This window comes from Chlorocebus sabaeus, chromosome 5 (assembly GCF_047675955.1).
Source record: "Chlorocebus sabaeus isolate Y175 chromosome 5, mChlSab1.0.hap1, whole genome shotgun sequence".
Taxonomy (NCBI): domain Eukaryota; kingdom Metazoa; phylum Chordata; class Mammalia; order Primates; family Cercopithecidae; genus Chlorocebus; species Chlorocebus sabaeus.
The window spans coordinates 63,518,731-63,534,411 of record NC_132908.1 but is presented as its reverse complement, the minus strand read 5'-3'; the positions used below and the strand labels follow the sequence as shown (position 1 = coordinate 63,534,411).

Below are 15,681 nucleotides of genomic sequence, written 5' to 3'. Positions count from 1 at the left end.
CAGCAGGAGGTGAGTGGCAAGCAACTGAGCTCCACCTCCTGTCAGCCCGGCAGTGGGATTAGGTTCTCATAGGAACACGAATCCTGTTGTAAACTGTGCATGCTGTGGATCTAGGTTGTGTGCTCCTTATGAGCATCTAATGCTTGATGATGTGAGATGGAACAGTTTCATCCTGAAACCATCCCTCCCACCCTCACCCCAACCTACCCCCCTAATCCCCAGTCCATGGAAAAACTGTCTTCCACGAAACTGGTCCCTGGTGCCAAAAAAGTTAGGGACCACTGAAATAAAGGATTAAATGGTAGTCAGATTTCATGTGGATTTTTGCTAACACTGAAAACTGACAGGATCCACACTGGCCTTACCAGCTTGTACTGAAGCCTGACATGATACCCAACAGTATTGCTCCAGTTTTTTCAAACACACACTCCAAGCAAGTGGTCAGTCTGGCTTAATTCATTATGGCTTTTTTTCAGGGTAAGAGATTCACATGCAAGAGAATAAGGCTACAGATGCTCCAAACATGGGTCCAGAACTCTGGCTCTTTTGTGAGGCCTAGAGTCACAGAAAATGCCATCTGTTAAGAAGCTGCTTTTGTATAAAAAAAAATACAAAAAGTTACAAAATTCCATCAAAGACAGATACACAGTATAAGTCATTAGGTGAACACAGAAGGCTGGTCTCATCTCCCGCAGTGGCCCATAGACCTGCCCTGGGGTCTGGAAGTTCACTGTCCTGAGGGTCCAGGAACTCCTGCCTGCTGCCTGGGCTCTAGGAAGAAGAAGGGTTTGGCTGGGCCCGCCCAGCTCCCCGTGACACTGTCACTGTGATGTCACTGTTGTACCCTCTGTCTTCTGGTCCAGTCAGTCTATGAGCTCTTCTTTGAAACAGTCTTAGACCCAGAATGGTCATCTCACCCCCAGAAAACATGGTTTCCAAGGGTGGGAGGTGTCAGTTATGGGTGCGGAGCCCCACTCTCCTGAGCGACAAGGCAAAGGTCAGTTTCTCCCTGCTTCAGGAATGAAGAGGGAACTGGTGCTCCTTGAACCAAAGATTCTTGGAAGGGTCATTGTCACCAAAGTGCCTGGTGTGGGCAGGAGCACCAAGTGCAGACAAACCCAGCGGGGCCTGGCGGGGCAGCCCTGTCACGGTTTCTGTCTTTGTTCCTGTTAGTGAAACAGAAGACCCCCGACCCCCACCACCTAGCAGCATGGAACACCTGCTGCCCAGGTGGAGACAAGGCTCTGCTTTGTCTCCTTGTGCTGGTTTTTGGCAGAGAGGTTAAAGGGCTGAAGGCTTGTGGGACGGAAATGGGGAGAAGGGGTGGGACATCCAAGATGCCCTCACACGCAGCATGGTCAACAGTGCTGAGCTGAGGGGCAAGCCTGGTAGGCTGGGCTCAGGCAGAACCTGAAGCTGTGGGGGGCCTGCTGTGTCTGCAGCCCCCTCTGCAACTCAGAAGTCCAGGCTTCCCCTCCAACGCCAGTGTCCCCTGTGAGGCGCAGGAGTGGAGGCCTGTGTGGCTCAGGTTGCCAGGGCACCCGCCAGGCCTTCAGTCAGAGTCCGAGTCGGAATTCTCTTCTGAAAGGAAAGCAGAGAGGATGCTTGGCAGGAGGCTCAGGGCAGTGGTGCCCGGGAATGGTCTCTGGGGAAGCACAGCTGGGTTGCTGGCAGGAGCCTGGGTGCAGGCTGCTCACCGCTGACGCTACCATTCCCAGTGATCGCTGGCATCAGGGCAGGCCCCAGGCCTGAGGCCTTCCAGAGGCAGCAGCCACTTTCTGTTTTTTTTTTTGTTTTTTTTTTTGAGATGGAGTCTTGCTCATCACCCAGGCTGGAGTGCAATGGCACGATCTCGGCTCACTGCAACTTCCACCTTCCCGGGTTCAAGCGATTCTCCTGCTTCAGCCTCCAGTAGCTAGGATTATAAGCATGTGCCACCACGCCCAGCTAATTTTTGTATTTTTAGTAGAGATGGGGTTTCACCATATTGGTCAGGCTGGTCTTGAACTCCTGAACTCAGGTGATCTATCTGCCTCGGCCTCCCAAAGTGCTGGGTTAACAGGTGTGAGCCACCGCGCCCGGCCACAGCAGCCACTTGCACCTCCAGGGTGTGGGTACGGGTGCAGGTGGGGGTGTTTCCACCCCAAGACTGAAGCCCAGGTACTCCTTCCTCAGGCCCAGCCCCTCCCAAGTCTCCCTGGGCTATTCTCTGCTGGGCGGGTCAGGGTTGTACCTCTGCATCCCAGCTCTATCCACACCCCCAGGTTCAGCAGGACAAGGTAAGGATGATGATTTTCTTGTCCCCCAAACTAAATATCCTGGAAAATCAGCAAGCCTCTTTTTAGCCATTTTATATATTCAATCCCCTTTCCCAATCCTTGTTTAATATTGTAATCAGAAACAATTTTATAATGGTAAGGGCCTGCCTATGAGGTGTGCCTTGAGGGTTCCTGAAATCCCAATACTGAAGGGAGCTCTGTAGAGCCTTCTGGAACCTCCACCCCAGAAGGAAAAGCACCAGAGTCACTAACCCCCTACTCCACCCCAGTGCTGGTTGCTACTTCCTGATGTTCATCCCCTCCCTGGCCAGCCTCTGTCTCTCAGAACCCCAGTCAGTCCCCACGCTGTCGCTGGCTCATGGCCGGGCCCAGGGCTTGGGTGTGGGCAGCCTAGTCCCTAAACCCCAGCTCTGCCCCTTACTCCTCTTCCTGGGCTGCACTCCTCAGATTTTGTGGGGTTTGCTATATTCAATTTTTTGTTTTCCCCCCGAGACGGAGTCTCGCTCTGTTGCCCAGGCTGGAGTGCAATGTTGTGATCTCAAGTCACTGCAACCTCCGCCTCCCAAAATCAGGCGATTGTCCTGCCTCAACCTCCCAAGTAGCTGGGATTACAGGTGGGCACCACCATGCTCGGCTAATTTTTGTATTTTTAGTAGAGATGGGGTTTCACCATGTTGGCCAGGCTAGTCTCAAACTCCTGACCTCAAGTGATCCAGCCACCTCGGCCTCCCAAAGTGTTGAGATGACAGGCGTGAGCCACTGTGCTTGGCCGCTACATTCAATTCTAACATATAAGTCAGGAATAATTTTACAGCAAAATAATTGTTACATATGTGAAACTCTTCAAATAGTAAAAAAAGAAAAAAAAAAAAAACCTCCCAAGTTTCCACTGACGTTTACTAATTGTTCCCTGAGCTGGCTGGCTGGGATCACTTGCTGTGGGCAACTGGGAGCAGGCTGCAGAGCCAGAGGAAACCGCCTGGGAGCTCTAACCTAGTATTTGCCAAGGGACGGAATGGGATGAGTGGCATTCATTTTGAGCAAAAGGACAGTTTCTGGGATTCACAAATCCCCATGGCCCCAGCACCTGGCTATTAAGAAACTAGTATCTCTTAAGCCTGGTTCTGCCTGGGGAAGATCCCAACCACAGGGTGGGGCCTGCAGGCCCTTCCAGAGCTGCCCTTGTCTACCTGCCCAGCCACAGGCACTGCCAGCACAGGGGCACATCCGCCTGGTCCAGAGAAGCATCTCCCGGGCAGAAGCACCTGCTGTCTCTGCTTTCAGTTTTCTTCCTGCACCAGCCTGGTCTCTTCTGCCTGCACCCTCCTCTACCGCCATCCATCAAGACCCAGCTCTAGCGTCCCCTCTGGAGTCTCGGGCTGGCTGGCACTCAGTGTGGGCCTGCTTTCAGCTACTGTATCCCTACTTCTATCAGCTCCTGTTTTACTGTTGTCATTGCTGTCCCATCTGGCCCCTCCCCTGGTATGGGACACATCATGTGTCCCTTGCCATGGTTTCTGGGTCTGACTGCTCTCTGGCCTCTGAGCTCCCCAGGACAGGCCTGGATGGGTAAGACAACAGAGGGGCTGGGTTGGGGGGGTGGCCACTCTGGATCCCAGGTGGACAGGTGCCCTGAGAGTGACTGGCTGCCCAGGGGGCTCGTCCAGGGAGACTTGGCTCAGGCATGCCCACTGCTTGCCCTTCCTAAAAAGGCTGGGGTGAGGGGCACAAGGGGAATGAAACTGGCTTTGGATCAGTGCTGCATGAGACTAGGTGAGAATGGGCTGTAAAAACACTGCCATGGGGAGAGAGGAAATGATCCCACCCCAGCCTCAAACTAGCCGGCCATCCCCAAGGGAGGACAGGCCCCTGTTGCAGCACTGCTAGGGTGTTCAGGCCGGCCGCTCACCTTCTGTCTTGTGGGCTGTGGTCTCATCTGCAGAGTCCCCTTGTTTGAGGAATTTGGCCACGTCGTTAAAGATCAGGTAGAAATCAATTGCAAACACGATGGTAGCAAAGAAGCCAAATACCTGTGGACAGTGTGGATGGGACGTATCATAGGGCTGACTCCCTGCTCCGGGAGGGCTGCCCCAGCCTTGTGGCCCATTTCAGACCTGCTTGGACAGACAGCCCGAGTGACAGGCACAGACCCCTCGGAGTAACAGAAGTGGGAAAATGAGCTGTGAACTTGGTTTGACAAACAGCCTTTCAAAACTCCGGGTAGAGTCAATCTCTAATGAGAGGACTTTGGAATCATCATCGGGACCCACATGAGACCCCAGGGGGGCCCCAGCAGGGAAAGGCTCTGCCCCAGGTCCCACCCTAAGTGAGCAGCTAGAGTGGCATCTGCAGTTTCCGGAGGGGTGGGGCGGCTGCTCACCCCAGCGGCTTTGGAAGCCCCATCCGAGTACTTGGCGACAGCCGTGATGGAGATGGCAAAGTAGATGAGGGCTGCGGTGACACAGCGCAGGAAGTCCTGGGGAGAGAGGGACACCATCATGCTGCCTTGAGCCCCCTGGAGCTGAGCACAGCATGGGGAGGAGGCCTGGCAGCCTGGTCTTGTTCCCAGCCCCAGGCCTAGCACCTGAGGGCTCCTACCCCATCCTGGCCCTACCCACATGCCTAGGCCCTTGTCCCACTCCCCAGGTGCCTCTGCTGCCCTGCCAGCAGCTGACACTGCCCTATCCCAGGTCCAGCGGGACTGCTGTCCTAAGCTCTGGACAAAAATCTGTGGATCAGGCTGCAGCCTGCCCTGCGACGCGGTGGCAGCAGAAGTTGGAAACACCTCCACCTGCTCCCTTGCTGTTCTCCAACGGGGAGATCTGTTTCTGCGCCTCGGCTTTGCCACACTCTTGTGGCCGATCCATTTATGGATCACGGTTTCTGCTGACCTGTCCTTAAGATGGGGACACTTGGGAGGTGCAGCCCTCCTGAGGCAGCAGATGCTGGATATGAAGTCAAGAGACAAGGGTTAAAGTCCAGCCTTTGCTGCCCTTTCTCTAGGACACATTTCATTTAGCGAAGTCCACTGGGGTCTGGGCCCTCACAGGTGACAAAACGAGGTCAGGGTTGCTGATGGCTGAGGTCTGGGTAAGCCCTGCAAGTCCTCAGTTAACCTGTCCTGCCTGCGTGGAAATGGCTTGAATTCCTGTGGTGGCAGCTCATTCCTGCAAGCCCCGTGGGGAGCACCAGCGCCACCTGGTGGCCAGAGACCCCTCTCCGGGTTCCCTGCCTCAAAGACGTGCTCTAGAAGCACCGGAGCCCACTTCAGATCACAGAGCTGCTGAGGAGTGGAGCTGGGATGATCTGAAGCTTGGTCTCTCCATCCAGTTCTAACCAACTGCAAACTCCAGCACACTGGAGAAAGGGTAAGGGCCCAAGTGCATGACTCCAGACTCCTCATTTGGTTGCTTTGTGCAGGGTACCCCTCCCTCCTGGGGCCCCTGTCCTCACCATCATGGGCCAGCACAAGCCCTGCCACTTGTCATTCAGCTGCATGGCATCAGCAAAGAGGAAGAACAAGGCCAGCAGGAACTCCAGTAGAGGTGCTGTGAGGAAGGCAGATGCTGAGGATGCCACATAGCAGATAAAAGTGATGAACGAGAGACCCTGCAGGGAAGGAGTTTGAGGTAAAGTCAGAGCCTTTTCATGCTCTTTGCCCAGTGCTCCTCTGAGCCAGGCCCTGTGGTCAGGATAGAGGAGGCTCCAGCAGGGGAAGCCAACTGCTCACAGTCCCACAGCTGGGAAGTGACAGAGCCAGATTAGAATCCCAGGCCAAGCGCAGTGGCTCACGCCTGTAATCCCAGCACTTTGGGAGGCCAAGGCAGGTGGATTGCTTGAGCCCAGAAATTTGACCCCCGCTTGGGTAACAGGGCAAAACCTCATCTCTGCAAAATATACAAAAATTAGCTGGGCGTGGTGGTGTGTGCCTGTAATCCCAGCTACTGGAGAGGCTGAGGTGGGAGCATCACCTGAGCCCGGGGAGGTTGAGGCTGCAGTGAGGTGTGATCAGGCCACTGCACTCCATCCTGGGTGAGAGAGTGAGAGACCCTGTCCGCTCCCCCTGCTGAAAAAAAAGAACCCCAGCATGGCCCAGGCCCACACCTATGCTGCCTCCCAGTCCTGGGCATGACCGTAAGTCCTCACCTCACCCCACCCCAGCTCCCTGCCAGGACCGAGTCAGAAAGCCCCAGCCTCCCAAGCACATCCACTCCACTCTGCCCTGTGGAGGGAAATCAAAGTTAGGAACCAGTTTCCAAAAAGTAACACCCAACGCTGAAGACGTGCGCTTGTCACTGAATGTAAATTTCACCTTGAAAACAAAAAACAAATCTTGAATCTTAGTTAATGATATGCATGCTGAAGTGTTCAGAGTTGAAATGTCCTGATGTCTGCAATTTATTTTGTGTTAAAAGATAAAATGGATTGATAGATAAAGCAAAAAAACCTTTTAGCATTTTAATGTATTTGCAAATTTTCATAATAATAAGAAAGGAACATCCAAGAGAGGGTGCGTTGGCACTGACCTCAGGCCCTGCTGCCGTATTTACACAGGGCCAGCTGTACTTGAACTATAAGAATCAATAAATGTTCACTGCGGTCTTGCCCACAACTCTGTAGGTGGGAAGAGCTGATGCAGGAGGACGTCCAGCCCTGGTAAGTCCTGCAGCTTAGGTGCGCTGCAGAGCAGGCCAAGGTGACCTGTTGGCCAGCCTGGGGCTCCACAGTGCACCGTGGTGCCCTGAGGCTCACGGGCATCTCCTCTGACCCTCACATCCACCCATGAGCACAGCCCCACTTTACAGATGAGAAGACTGTTACATGGCTAATCAGAGGCTACTAGAATTTGAACCCAGGACTGGCCAACCCCCCAGATAGAGTTCTCTTACCCACCTCCCGCTGCCCTCAAGATGGAGTCTTGCTCTGTCTCCCAGGCTGGAGTGCAGTGGCACAATCTCAGTTCACTGCAACCTCCACCTCCCGGGTTTAAGCGATTCTTCTGCCTCAGCCTTCCGGAGTAGTTGGGATTACAGGCGACCGCCACCACACCCAGCTAATTTTTGTATTTTTAGTAGAGACAGGGTTTCACCATGCTGGCCAGGCTGGTCTCGAATTCCTGACCTCAGGTGATCCACCCACCTCGGCCTCCTAAAGTGTCGGGATTACAGGTGTGAGCCACCGCACCCGTCCCAGACAGAGTTCTTAAGCAACTTGGCCCTGTGGGTGTTGGGGAGGCCATCTGTCCTGGTTTCTGTCACTGTGGCTGCGTTTGAACACGTCCATGGCTGAGTAGCTTCTAGTGGGTGCAGGAGGCCCCATGGGGACACCCAGATGCCTCACAGGAAGCACTGTGGCTGCTTCAGACAAATGAACTGCAGGGATCCCAGGGGGTCCCCAGGGCACCCCCATTCGCTCTGCACATGGCCTTGGGTGCAGCTGAGCCCCCTTTGGACAGACAGACTAAGGCATAGACAGGGGCTGGGAGGCTGCTGGGGCCTCCCAGGAAGGCCTTCCGTGGGACCGACCCAGCCCTGGCCCTCCCCTTCCTGTCTCCTATGCCCAGGCCCCAAAGCCTAATTCTGGGGATTCCCCTCTCAATTCCTGTTTTCTCATCCCGCGATTTCTGGGGCCACTTCCTCTCTCTGTTTCTGTCCATGTCAGCCTCTGCACTTGCTTGGCCTAGGGGTGGGAGTGAGGGGACTAGGGAGGCAGGAGTGCCCTCAGCGGCTCCTGTGAACCCTGAGTGCCGACCATTCACCTTTCCTTATCCTCCCTGACCTGGATTCCTGACATCTCCTGGGCCCAGGGTGGCCTCTATGCTCCTGCTGGGCATATGCCTCCCCCCATGCGGTGGGCCTGGGTGAGGATGGGGGGCGGTTCAAGTCCCTCAGGGGACGGTGGATTCGAGGCTTCTCCCCTCAAGTGGCTCCCAGTGGTCTCCAGGGTGCGGCTGGGAGTGTGGACTTGGTGTCTCACTTGGGCGTTGGGCAGGTGGCCTCTGGGCTGACCGCGGGAGAGGCTGCAGGACCACCTTCTACCCTCTGCCCTGAGCGACCAGAGAGAGGTCCCGGAGCAGAATCCCCCTTCCTCCTGCCCCCACCCTCCCACCTGCTCTCACTGGGCCCCTCAGTTGAGCCACCTGTCAAATTAGGCGCCTGAGCGCTCTCATCTGTAAAGTGGGGACGAGGGCAGGAAGGGCCAAGTCGCTGGGATCTAAGCAACAAGTGGCCGCCGCCGTGCGCATCCCCCTGCCTCTGGTCCGGCCTCTCCCTCACCAACCCCGGCGGCCCAGCGCCACCACCACCCCACGGAGAGGCATCCCCCTGCCTCTGGTCCGGCCTCTCCCTCACCAACCCCGGCGGCCCAGCGCCACCACCACCCCACGGAGAACAGTGCGGGCGCCTACGATGTCCAGAGGACAAAGAATCTCCACCGGCCGGGGTAGGGACGAGCGCGGAGTAGGAAGGAGCCCGGCCGCGGAGGGGAGGAGGGCGATGAAGTCACCGCGGGGCCGCCTCACCCAGTCCCGGGGGTGGGGGTGTCCCTCCCGCTCCGCACGGCCCCCGCCCGCTCGGCCCCGCCTCCGCCCCTCAGGTCGAGGCCCCGGACCGCCCTCCCCGCGCGCAGGAAAGCGGACCCCGCCGCGGCCCGGGAGTCCAGGAGTACCGAGCGGCCCGAGTCCCCGGGGCCCAGGGAGGGCGGGGGCGCCCGGGTCACACAGCGGGACCCACCTCCCCGGGCCCCGCCCGCTTCCCAAGGCCCCCAGCTCTGGACTCGCGGGGACAGCACCGCGGATGGCCTGGGCTCTGGCCCCGCCCCGCCGTCCAAAGTTTGGGGACCTCGGCCCAACTTCGCCGGGCGCCCGAGAGAAATCGGCCGAGGCGGCGCGGGGAGGCGGGTATCGGAGCACAGCGGCCGCCCCCGGACCCCACCCGCGCCCCGACGTCCTCCTCCAAAAGGAGAAGCGCAGTCTCAGCGGGGCGGCCGAGGGTCCCGCCGCACTCACCGACTCGGCCAGCAGGAGGCGGCCTTTGAGAGAGCAGAGGAAAGCGCGCGCCGGCAGTAGGGCGCGGAGCCCGGGGACAGCGGGGCCGGGACGGGAGCCGCCGGCGGGCTCGGGGTCCGGGTCGGGGTCGGGGTCTGGGGGCCACATGGCAGCGGCGGTGGCACGGCCGGGGCTCGGCCTGGAACCCCTCTTCTCACGCCCGGAGGGAAGCGGAAACCCGGGCTGTGCGGAAGGAGGGTAGGCGACACTGCCTAGCGCAGGGGCGCATCCCCCGCCGCCCCGCCCCGCCCCGCCCCCACCCGCTCCTCCGGCCCGCCCCTCCCCCTCGGACCCCAGCGGCGGGGGATGCTGGGTCCGACCCGCCCGCGCCTGGGCCTGGGGCCTCTGCAGACTCCGCCTTCTCCCTCATCCTGGTTCGGGCCGCTGGAGGCTTCCCGATCACCGCCGCGGCACCCGTTCGGAGCTCCCACCCGTCTGCCCCTATCCACAAGGGCTGTCTATACTCGCTGTCTCTGGTCTAACTTCCTGCCCGTGCGCGTGTCTGGAATCCGGGAACCCAGGCGTCTAAACAGCAAAGACCCCGGCCGTGATGTCAGCTCCGCACCCCATGTCCTCTCTCTTTCTTGGGGGCCGGAGTTTTCTTGCGACTTCCTTGGCCACCTCTCCAGTCCTCGGCCAGCCCCACCCTCCTCCAGGGCCTCTTTGTTGGCTGTTCCAGGCCTCGGTCCTGCACCCGCCTCCCCCAACCCATTCTTGGAGGACTCTCAGACCTGCAAGCGCAGCTCCAGGCACACACACAGACACACACACGCGCGCAAACACACACGCACACACACACACAGGCAGGCACATCTGCAGGACTTCCTGACCTGCAGTCCTCCAACCCCAACACATCTCTCTCTCTCTCTCTCTCACACACACACACACACACCCCCCACGCTCATGCGTGCACGTCTGGAGAGTGTCTGGAGTTCAGCGTGATCAAGACCCAGCTTCCTGTGCCTCTGTGAAGGGCACTGTCCCCTCCTTTCCTTCCACCCGACTAGCAGAGACCTGCAGGTTGTCCTTGTCCGTCTTCACTGGCAGTCTGTAACCAAGGTCCTCCCACTTTCACCTCCTGTAGCTTCTCTGATCTCTGTCCACTTCTCACCACCACTAGATCCGAAACCATTCCTGCCCGCTACCTGCTGAACTGCTGTGATGGTGTCTTTAAGAGGCCCTTAGGTTTTCTCTCTCAGCAGCCGGGAAAGAGCTTATACCACAGTACTGCGCACCCTTGATATAATTAACTCCATCTTAGAAAGACTTCATTTTATATTTCATAGGGTGCTTTGCCAACAAGGACAAGATGTTTTGTTTAATAAAAAATAGAAGGTCAGGTGCTGTGGCTCATGCCTGTAATCCCAGCACGTTGGGAGGCTGAGGTGGGTGGATCACAAGGTCAGGAGTTCGAGACCAGCCTCGCCAATACAGTGAAACCCCATCTCTACTATAAATACAAAAATTAGCTGGGTGTGGTGGCACATGCCTGTAATCTCAGCTATTCGGGAGGCTGAGGCACAAGAATCGCTTGAACCCGGGAGGCACAGGTTGCAGTGAGCCGAAATCACACCACTGCATTCCAGCCTGGGCGACAGAACAAGACTCCATCTCAATCAATCAATCAATCAATCAATCAATCAAGACTGCATCCAATGAAGCACACTGTTCCACTATCATTTCTCACCAGAGCACTCTGTGAGTGCAAAACAGCAGCCCAGCAGCCTTAACTGACAACCATCCCACTGCCATACTTGATAAGTACTCTGCATCTGCCTCCCAAGGCTCTGCCCCTCAAAGACTGCAAGACCCTCAAGCCCAGACCAGGATTCTTTTTGTCTTCTTCCTTCCCCTGGGGCTGGTTCCTTAACCATTTCTCCTATCTCTTTTTCTCTTGATGCTAAATGCTACTTTGTTTGTTGTGGAATGTTTAATCTATAACATCTACTTGTGGATTAAGTATACTATTAGGTATGGTTTGCAATATTGACTGACTGACTTGTGTAGTGGCTTGAGCCCGTGTGCTAACTACTGAGTGAACAGGAAGTACTAAGGAAAATTGGCTCCTTGGGTCTGGGCATGGTGGCCCTTGCCTATAATTCCAGCATTTTGGGAGGCTGAAGCAGGCAGACCACCTGAGGTCAGGAGTTTGAGACCAGCTTGGCCAACATGGTGAAAACCCATCTCCACTAAAAATACAAAAATTAGCTCGGCATGGTAGCACAGGCCTGTAACCCCAGCTACTTGGGAGGGTGAGGCATGAGAATTGCCTGAACCCGAAGTCAGAGGTTGCAGTGAGCACTGCACTCCAGCTGCACTCCAGCCTGGGCAACAGAGTGAGATTCTGTATCAAAAAAAAAAAAAAAAAAAAAAAAAAAAAAAGAAGCAGCAGCAGCAAATTGGCTCCTTGGGATATCGCGTGGCTTTTGTTTTTTTACTCTTGGGTATAGGGTGAATAAAAATCTGACATTGTAGAAAGACACAAACATGTGTGGACCTGGTTATCTATTTTTTCTTTCTTGAAACAGTCTCACTCTGTCACCCAGGCTACAGTGCAGTGGCATGATCTTGGCTCATTGCAATTGCAACCTCTGCCTCCCAGATTCAAGCGATTCTCCTGCCTCAGTCTCCCAAGTAGCTGGGATTACAGACCTGTGCCACCACAGCCAGTTAACTTTTGTATTTTTAGTAGAGACAGAGTTTCGCCACGTTGGTCAGGCTGGTCTTGAACTCCTGGCCTCCAGCAATCTTCCCGCCTTGGCCTCCCAAAAGTTTGGGATTACAGGCGTGAGCCACCACCTCTGGCCAGACCTGGTTATCTCTTGACCTTGTACCACTCATGACAATCACCAGTCATTGGTCACTTCTGATGGCAGCCATGGCTCCAGACAACCTGCTGCTGTCAACACTCAGCCACAGCAGGGAGGCATAGCCTGGGCTACACACTCCATGGAGCAGGCAGGAGCCCTGCCCTCCCAGGTGCAGCTGCAGCTACCCAAACCGCAGCTGCAGACTGGGGCCTCCTCCATGGGGCAGACAGGAGCCCCCAGCCCCCTCTTCCCACAGCTACAGCCACCCAGACCACAGCTGCAGGCTCAGGCATCCCTGTACTCTTAGGGGCCCAGGAAGGCCCTCACCTGCTCTCCCAGGCTCAGAAGTGCCTTCTGCTGCTGCCTGGCTTCTTCCTGCTTTGGACACCTGCTTTGATCTGGAAGCAAAGTCAGGGCAAGCCTGGGCTTCATGAATGGCAGCAAGAGGCAGATAGATTCCTGGTTGGAAGTGGGCGGGTCCAGTGAGGCCCCACCTTCAGGCCAGGCGCCTGAAGGCTGGGGGCCAGGTTACCAGTCCGACCAACCAGAGTGGGAACTTGTACTGCCTTTTCTGGCCCACCCATGGCTGCCCGTAGATCAACTGGGCTCACACTTCCTCCACTCTGAGGCCCATAAAAGCCCCAGGCTCAGCCAAAGCTGAGCAGAGATTGGGAGGACCAGCTACAGAGAGGAGCCACACTCTCTAGCGCCTCCTCTCTGCTGAGAGCTGAACACTCAATGGGATGACCTCCCTACAGAGAAGAGCTACCCACTGTGGGTCTCCTCTGAGCTTTCTAGCACTCAGTAAACCTCCTTGTTGACTTGTTCTCCCTCCACTTGTCTGTGTACCTCATTCTTCCTGGTGGCAAGACAAGAACTCAGGCAAAGGTGCCACACTGGCCACAGAGGTTTCCAACCACAAAATTAACACCCCAGAGATCCCGTAACACTTCCATTTCCTCCCCACAAAGATACACACACACACACACACACATGCACACACACACACACAAAACCTTGGGAGCTTCCCATCCTGTACAGGGTCTTGGTATAGAAGGAAAACATAACCCCTTGCTGTTCTTCCCTCCCCTACCTCTCCCATGGACCTCTTACAGTTCCTGAAACAAACCATGCCACAGAGCCATTGTCCATGCTGACCCCTCTACCCAAAATGCTTCTCCACCTTCTTCTCTAATTAACTCCTCCTTATTCTTCAGTGACTGTAATGCAGTACTGCTTTCTCGGAGAAGCCTTTCTTGACATTCATTTATTCATCCAACAGCCTAGGGTACAGCAAGGCCCCAGCTTTTTCTGCTACTACTGGTGGTGGTGGTGAAATAAACACTAAACATATCCAGAGAATCCTGATTAAGGTGTTCCTGGTAATAGATAACCGATGTCTGGCTGGTTGGGAGGACAGCCAGGCAGGGAGCGTCAAAGAAAGGACTGAGCCAAGGTGTGTGGCGGGAGGGGGAAGATGGGGGGAGCTGGTCAGAGAAGGGGCAGGGCTAGACTGTGAAGGACCAGAACCTGGTGTTTGGATTTTACTGACAATTCCCTAGGAGGAGGCCAGGTGAGGGTTCTAACAGAGAGAAATCTGGTTCCCATTGGTGTTATTAAAAACATGGCCCTGGGCCGGGCGCAGTGGTTCACACCTGTAATCCCAGCACTTCGGGAGGCCGAGGCAGGTTGATCTGAGGTCAGGAGTTGGAGACCAGCCTGGCCAACATGGTGAAACCCTATCTTTACTAAAAAAACAAAAAATTAGCCAGGTGTGGTGGCGTGCCCCCTGTAGTTCTAGCTACTCAGGAGGCTAAGGCAGGAGAATTGCTTGAACCTGGGAGGCTGAGGTTGCAGTGAGCTGAGATCGTGCCACTGCACTCCAGCCTGGGTGACAGAGGGAGACTCTGTCTCAAACACACACACACAAACACACACACACAGTGATGGCTCTGAACTGCAACTCATTCTTAAGAAGAAGCAACCCAATTTTTTTAATGGGCCAAAGATTTGAAGAGACGATTCACTAAAAGAGATATATGAATGTCCAATAAGCACGTTAAAAGGTGCTCAACATCATGAGACATCTAGGAATGCAAATTAAAACCACAATGAGATACTACTGCACGTCTACTGACATAGCTTCTAAAGGAGGCACTACCAGCTGCTGGTGAGGATGTGGGGAGTTGGGACACTTGTGCCTGTGCAGTCCTGGTTCGGCTCTTTCTGGCTTCTTTTTGTTTCCTAATCTTGTTTTTTTTTATTTTTTTATTTTTTTTATTTTTTGAGACAGAGTCTCACTCTGTCGCCCAGGCTGGAGTGCAGTGGCGTGATCTCAGCTCACTGCAAGCTCTACCTTCCGGGTTCACGCCATTCTCCTGCCTCAGCCTCCCAAGTAACTGGGACTACAGGTGAAGTAGTCCATCAACAGGTGAAGTGGCCATCAACAGGTGAAGGGATAAAGAAACTGTCGTACATCCACACAATGGAATACTACTCAGCAAGAAAAAGGAACGAACCATTAATAAACAAAGCAATGTGGATGCATTCTTCAGACAGCAAGTTGAGGGAAGGAAGCCAGACTCAAAAGGTACATACTGCATGATTTCATTTTTATGAAATTCTAGAACAAGCAAAAGTAAGCTACAGTAACAGAAATTAGACTGGTGGTTGCCTGAGGTGGGGGCAGGAGAAAGCTTCCTGGAGTGCTAAGAAATGTTCTTTATTTTGATTGGGGTGGCAGTTACACAGGGACCTACATTTGTCAAAACACATCAAACTGTATACTTACAATGGGTGCATTTTATTTCGTGTAATTTATATCTCAATTTACAAAAAGAGTACCGAGAAAAAGCAAAATATGGCACTCAACTAGAGAAGCTGAAAGAGGAGAAGTGGGTGGGTGCCTGTATACAAGATAACTGCACACTCATGATGTCACCTCCGTCCTGCCAGCAGACTGTGAGCTCCTGAGGGGGCCTGTCATAGTCCAGCCCCAGCCCAGATCCTGTCACATAGGATGACATCAGGAGATGTCTGTTATGGAATGAAGGCAGGGTGGCTCTATTTCCTCCACATGCCTCCGCTGAGGAAGATTTTTTTCTTCTTCATTTGTTTATTTAATTCTTTTTGTTATGATTAAAAACCATCATACTGGCCAGGCGCGGTGGCTCACGCCTGTAATCCTAGCACTTTGAGATGCCAAAGGGGGTGGATCACAAGATCAGGGAGTTCAAGAATAGCCTGGCCAACACAGAGAACAGCCTGGCCAACATAGTGAAACCCCGTCTCTACTAAAAAATACAAAAAAATTAGCTGGGCTTGGTGGCATGCGCCTGTAATCTCAGCTACTCAGGAGGCTGAGGCAGGAAAATTGCTTGAACCTGGGAGGAGGAGATTGCAGTGAGCCAAGATTATGCCACTGCACTCCAGCTTGGGCGACAGAGCGTGACTCTGTCTCAAAAACAAACAAAAAAACAAACAAACAAAACCCATTATACTTAATTGTGTTAGCTAAGTTGTTTCGATTTGGCCCCTAGGCCCCCTT

At 54.8% G+C, this 15,681-nt stretch overlaps 1 protein-coding gene across 4 annotated transcripts; it reads right to left on the bottom strand.

Moving 5' to 3' along the window:
• Window positions 1-440: 440 nt before the first annotated feature.
• CMTM3 (CKLF like MARVEL transmembrane domain containing 3) lies at window positions 441-9,598 on the bottom strand. Of its 4 annotated transcripts, none has more exons than XM_007993580.3 (5): window positions 9,286-9,598; window positions 5,733-5,888; window positions 4,660-4,755; window positions 4,189-4,309; window positions 441-1,581 (listed from the first exon to the last, which is right to left on the bottom strand). In XM_007993580.3, the coding sequence occupies exons 1-5, from the start codon at window positions 9,430-9,432 to the stop codon at window positions 1,553-1,555; spliced, it is 549 nt and encodes a 182-aa protein (XP_007991771.1). In that variant the 5' UTR covers window positions 9,433-9,598; the 3' UTR covers window positions 441-1,552. The 4 variants fall into 4 exon arrangements, with proteins under 4 accessions (XP_007991771.1, XP_072871542.1, XP_007991773.1 ...); XM_073015441.1 differs by lacking the exon at window positions 9,286-9,598 and adding an exon at window positions 8,946-8,974; XM_007993582.3 differs by lacking the exon at window positions 9,286-9,598 and adding an exon at window positions 8,686-8,802.
• Window positions 9,599-15,681: the final 6,083 nt, after the last annotated feature.

Excerpts from the sequence above, each read along its gene's own strand:
- CMTM3 (XM_073015440.1), bottom strand. The coding sequence starts at position 6,409 with ATGCCCAGGACTGGGAGGCAGCATAGGTGTGGGCCTGGGCCATGCTGG. Across the intron at positions 5,889-6,250 it reads CTCAACCTCCCCGGGCTCAG|GGTCTCTCGTTCATCACTTT; the intron begins GTGATGCTCCCA and ends CCTTCCCTGCAG. Across the intron at positions 4,756-5,732 it reads GCTTGTGCTGGCCCATGATG|GACTTCCTGCGCTGTGTCAC; the intron begins GTGAGGACAGGG and ends CTCTCTCCCCAG.